Source organism: Dermacentor variabilis, chromosome 2, assembly GCF_050947875.1.
Source record: "Dermacentor variabilis isolate Ectoservices chromosome 2, ASM5094787v1, whole genome shotgun sequence".
In the NCBI taxonomy this organism is placed as follows: Eukaryota; Metazoa; Arthropoda; class Arachnida; order Ixodida; family Ixodidae; genus Dermacentor; species Dermacentor variabilis.
Genome location: NC_134569.1, coordinates 72,616,378 through 72,622,377, shown reverse-complemented (window position 1 = coordinate 72,622,377; position 6,000 = coordinate 72,616,378). Strand labels below are relative to the sequence as shown.

The 6,000-nt window shown below is 47.7% G+C and overlaps 1 protein-coding gene across 1 annotated transcript in view; it reads right to left on the bottom strand.

Moving 5' to 3' along the window:
- Positions 1-2,988: 2,988 nt before the first annotated feature.
- Positions 2,989-6,000, bottom strand: part of LOC142570881 (uncharacterized) — an 83,768-nt gene continuing 80,756 nt past the window's right edge. The window contains exon 2 of the mRNA XM_075679187.1: positions 2,989-3,409. Within this exon, the coding sequence (XP_075535302.1) occupies positions 3,031-3,381 (351 nt within the window). The 5' untranslated portion in view covers positions 3,382-3,409 and the 3' untranslated portion in view covers positions 2,989-3,030. The remainder of the gene's footprint in view (positions 3,410-6,000) is intronic.

Below are 6,000 nucleotides of genomic sequence, written 5' to 3'. Positions count from 1 at the left end.
AGATGGCCAAAAATAACTGCACGCCTACTATATTGTGTATAAATGAAATGAAAGCCTTATTTATATGAAATATGGCCTTAACCTACCTACCATCATTGGCACGTTGCCCCAAGTTTTACAGTGAAGCTGTTATCTTCTAGTTGTTCGGACTTTCTTGTGTCCGCCTGCATGGTTTTGCTGATACAAAAATTAATGGCAGCTGGAGGGCTTTGTGTGTGATTTCCCGCGTAACAGAATTGCGTTTTTTGTACATTCAAATTATAATCCGATGCTATCATGTCGGCAGAATGTACATTAGTCGTAATTTACGAATTTACTTACGCATTTTACTTTGAGAAATTCATAAGAAAATTCTCATTCTTGAAGGTCCTCCGCCACTTGCGCTAGGCTGAGGACCTACAAGAATTAGTATGTATGCTGTGTGGTGCTAAGAACTCCGTCACCTATTCGAATAACAGTTCGAAGCTATCGTGTGTGACTTAACGCATTTTACAGAGGAGCTGTTATAACCTCGCTGGGTTTTTCTACGTCCGCAGCTTCGCCGAGCTGGGGGAGAGAGAGCTGAGAAAGAGTGAAAGCAGAGTATAAAAATAGCTCCGCACAGCCTAGCGACGCGGCGAGGGCGACTGGAGCCATGCGGAGGAAAAGGAGCGGCGCACACGCGAACGAGCAACGCGGCCCGGATGCGTGCCTCTCCTATGGCGCGCGCGAGGCAGAGGAGGCAGTCGAGGGTGGAGGAGCGTTCTTCTCCGGCGGCTGTTAAGGTGCCTCGATATCCTCCTCGCACGCAGCTCCGTACAGAGTGGAGACAACCGCGGCGTCTACTACGGCGTTGCCACGCTAATCGCGGACGCCGCAGTAGACGCCTTCGGCGGACACCGTAGGGACGCGTTGCCGGCGCTCATGTGTCTCATGTGCGGTTTGGCACTACTTTACTGGCTTTCCCCTAGGTCCACTGCTCTTTGGTGTTTGCGATAGCAGAGCCACGCACAACTTTTTCTGTTGCGTTTTACTTTCAAACACTCTTTTAGTTCAACAATGCACTTGAGTTTAACGGAAGGCTTAGAAGACTTCCAGACACGTGCGCGCGGGCGTGGGGTACGTCACTTGTGGTGGTGGTTTGTAACGTCGGCAACAGTTTTGCTGTGCATCCACTTTCACAGAATGAAATGGAGACGGAATTTTACTGCTACAGCAATTATATGGACACTCCAGGCGCATTTCTGCCGTCGCCGTGAGGTTCCGTATGAGCGAAAATGTGTGAAGGTGAGCCGGCGAACGCGGTTCAATCTCGCGTGCGCGAGCGAGGAACACGGCCCAGATGCATGCCCTCTTTTGTGGCGCGTGAGGCACGGGGCTGAGGCGAGGGAGGGGGGGCGTTCTTCTCCGGCGGCTGCTACGATGCCTCGATGGCCTCCTCGCCGCTCCGTACAAAGTGGGGACAACCGCGTTTTCAACTACGGCGCTGGCCACGCGAATGACGGACGCCACAGTAGACGCTTTGGCGGACGCTGTAGGGACGCGTTGCCAGCACTCGTGTCTTGAAATCAATCTGCGACGTGGCTAAAGTGCGCGCCCGCGCGAGCCTCTTCTTCAAAGCGATCGGCAATGTTTGCAGAGTGCGCGTAGTGCCGGTAGATTTGTATGCGCTGTGCTTTCGAGGTTTCGTTCGAGCAGAAACGACACATGAATAAAGGTCAACTCGCTTGCTTTTCCCGCGATTCCTAACTCCAGCATTCTCACAGGCAGTTTCCGCTGTCATCGACCGAGATGTGCTCATGTTTACCTCTGCGCACGTGACACCGTGCTGGTTAATTCAGTTAAAACACGTTGACGGGCCAGTTGGTTTAAATCCATGATAGAATGTGTAAGCGCGACAGAACAAGAATGTAGAAAGAAGCAGACACGCAAGGACAGCGCTGTGTCTGTGTGTCTGTTTCGTTCTACGTCCTCGTTGAGTCACGCTTACACATTCTATCATTGTTAATTTAGTTAGTAAGAGAATGTTTACAAGCTGATACGGTCGATGAAACTACTATCCGTAATTTGTACAGCCATCTACTAATTTGCAATCGCGAGTGGTGCTTCGCCTTTCGGGCGGAACTACAAATTTTATTTTTCATGCTTCTTTCATGGCCTATGTCACCGTCGTTCATAGCATTGCGAAATCATTCTTTCTTTTTCTCCCCTGTACATTAATTTACGTGCAGTCGAGCGATCCTTTAACATTACTGCGCGAGCGGCGACTGGCTGACGAGTCAGCGCCTCCTAACCGCGCGAAGCGACGAGATCAGCATGAGTAGCCTATGCGCACCTACTTCACTGGAAGCCGTTATCTCCGATAAGTCGGGGAGCTTGCACCGAGGTAATCGTGCCAGTGGCTGTGTCTTGCTGGTGGAAAGAGCCTGGCCGACGAAACTTGCGCTTCCAGTGAACTTGGTGTGCATACACTGCTCTTGCTGATCCTGTCGTTTCGCGCTGTTCAAAGGCGCTGACCGGCCGGCCAGTCGACGCTCGCATGGTATTGTTAAAGAATTGGTAGACTGTACATTTGCGATTGAAATGCATTATAAAAAGGTGACCTGATACATGCGACAACTATCCAGTAAATTCCTATCATTATATAAGTTATCTCTCATGAGATCATTGGATATATGTGATATGGTATTTTTTGATATGGTACAAGTATGTGGATAACCCATTCTGCAAAACTTACACTCGGGTAATTTCTGCCGAGAACATCTGTACAGTAGAAAAAAAATTGCAACTTGCATGTTCTCTGCTCGCGCTCACTAACTTGGCCTCGAAGGTCCGACTGCTTCTTGTGTCCATCCCCCCTTCTCCCCACTCCCGCCCCGAAACGATCAAAGGACAAACACGAAATGCGAAGCACTAACTTATTTTTCTATGACGTGGCCGCTGGACGGCAACTTGATCATCTCAAAGAGAGCAGGACTATGCGCTATCGACAAAGTACTCACCGGCCGTGGCGACTGAGCAGTTGGAGATGCTGAAGTGGACGGCACCAAATCATGCCACATATACGACGCAGTACAACATGTCGAAGACGAGGTGCGCGAAGATGAAAAAGGCGCCCGACACCGACATGCTAGTCATGAGCTGCACGTTACGGGCGCCACCCAGCCGCTCGTCGGCCGGAAACGCCGCGAGAACGTCGAGGCCCAGCGTGTAGACGAGGATGGAGACAGAACTCCAGTAGTTGGACACCTCATAACGGTAGGCTCGCAGGTCCCCAACTGCCGATGAAGACCGAACTTTCAGGTGCGTGAGGGTGGCGTCAATTCGCTCCGACGGCTTGCCTGTCAGCGCTCGCAGCATCGCGGTGCTCATAAGGTTGATGGCCATGGGCGTCGTGAGCATGCTCGTTGGATTTGCAAGGAGGCCTATCCTGCAACCATGCACGCCTTTTGAGAGATACATTCAGAAAAAAGAACATAAGTACATCACAAAACAAAAGGAGTAATGTGTCGTGAAAAAGAAATGAACTACGTTTTTCAAAACTTACATTTCGCCACTCACACAGAAGCCCCTTTTGAAACTGCGTGAAAATTTCCGTATGACGCAGTTTCAAAAAGGAATAAGTGTAGGGCTAAGAGCGATAACATAAAGGCGGCAGCACAAACAAAATGATTGATTGAAGAGGACGTTTTTTTCGGTAGCTGGTATCCTATAGCAATTTTTCGTATTTCGCGGTCGACAATTTTCTTTAGTATTTCATGGTAATATTGTAATATAAGAGATTAACCGCACATTTATTACATTTTTTTCGAATCCGGTTCTGATGTGCAGTTACTGCAATGAATTTGCTGGAATGAATAAATTTTTAAACAATTTGGAGCACTTTTCTTGCAGAACAACTTGAGTTAAAGGGTTAACGTGTGCAAGTGGAATAGGCAAGGTCCCGTATTTCGTATGTAAGAAAAGCGGCGGAGTGTTGAAAAAGAAAATGTTACCGACGGAAAAAACAAAAATTACGCATGGCTCTGGTATCGCAAACATCAGAGACAAATGGAGCTGGGGGAAGGCCAGTAATGCAGTGCCAAACCGCAGACAAGACAAATGAGCGCCGGCAACGCGTCCCTATGGCGTCCGCCAAGGGCGTCTACTACGGCGTCCGCGATTTGCGTGGCCAACGCCGTCTCTTTTGAAAGAGCTTGCACTATCTGGCTTCTCCACAATAGGGCTATATATGCAGAGGAGTCAGCTTCGAGCAAACATTTCCTATGTGTTGAGGCAATGCTAAACACATAGGAACTGAACAACGGCAACGATAAGCGTTTCTTTCAGTGTATAATAAATAAACAAGGTGCGCTATCCGTATTCGAAAGCGGACATTCTGAGACCAAGCATTCAACAGATTGCGTCAGCAGAATATCTAGTACCTACGTCTGTTACCGGAGGAACCGCGACGCAAAAGTACGGGCATCGTCCGAAGCATTTTCATTGTGGGTTTTGAAACAGAGCCCCGCTGTTTTAGAGGCATATCTATAGAAAACAAGTTATACAGTTTACGTCGATGCGACAAGGATCCTCATAAGGCCATATATAAATCGAACAAGTGAAAAAGATGTGTACACGTCCACGATATTCCGATCCGAGTCCTGCTAGTCGAGATATTAAGTTATTGACCAATATACCACACAGCTTAGGAAACTAGTTCTTATAGTATTACACCCTTCTAGGTCATGTGGCAAAACACTCGGTAATGCCACGTGTCTAACAAATCTTATACGCAGGCACCCGTTTTCGTAACAAAAGTAATTAATATATCTCCCATTGAGGCAAGCGAAACATTAGTTTCAGAAAAAAAGGAACAACAAAGAAACCACGAAGAATACCGAAAGCTAAAAGGGGAAAGAGTAAACATTTGTTTGTTCTGAAGCTTCGTGTGCGGTCCGGATCTAATCAAAACCGGTGATCACAAGAATGCCCGAGGCTAGGTGAGGTGCATGGCGTGGTCCCTTGAATCAAATAAATAGAATGGAAATCTGCCATTGTACTCTCCATAATGATTTAAGGCCGCATCATCATCAGCACCGTTTCTATAGCAGCTTTCAGGATCAAACAAAAGAACAACAAAAATGTTATGAGGCTTTACGTGTCGACACCTCTATTTGATTGAGGCACACCGTGGTTGGGGGATTCCGAATTAATTTTGACCACCTGGGGCTCTTTACGCGCATATATATAAATACACGATGGTTTTTGCATTTCGCCCCATTTAAATTCGGCCGCGGCGGCTGGAAACGAACCCTTGGCCTCGAGTTTACCACCCGAACACGATAACCACTAGCCTACCTCGGCGGGTAACAACAACAACGACAACAAAAAGGCCAAGAGAAAAATTATAAGCTAGGGGTCTTCGAAGTTGCGCTAGACTTCGCTATTACTGCTTCGCAGAGCGAAACTCCTCCAAATTTTTGCTTTGACTTTGTCGAGTACTCTAATTATCCGGGAATAGGGACGTGAAAGTGCAAGTTAATGAAAAAGCGATTTTTCTATTTAGTGCGCATTGCCAAAACACAATTCAAAATGTAGTAAAGTAATTATATTATTTTTTTGTACTTCCTTAAAACCTGAAGGGGAAAACAAGGTACGAAAGTGCGCTGAGGAGCGCTAATTGTAGGGTTTAAGCTCGGCTAACGAATGACGTGCGGTGGTTGGACGAAGTAGCCCGCGCGGCCGTCAGCACACCTATCGCAGCAGAGTTTGAGAAGCGGTGGACGATGGGCGTGGGAAGCGCCAGCTGTAGTAATGCGCGGGCCGACAACGCTTCTCAACGGCTTCACAAATTTTTGATAACCGAGAAGTTTTTGTGGAGTGGCGTATGGGATTTGTGCAATGTGATGGGAAAACGAAAGAACCAGCTGGAACCAGTGGCAAGCAAACACAAGGCGGACTCTACCGCGTCGCTCATTGATTGGAAAAACTCTTTAGAAAAGCACCAAATTAATTCTTACTTTCTTCTTTGCGCCTGGG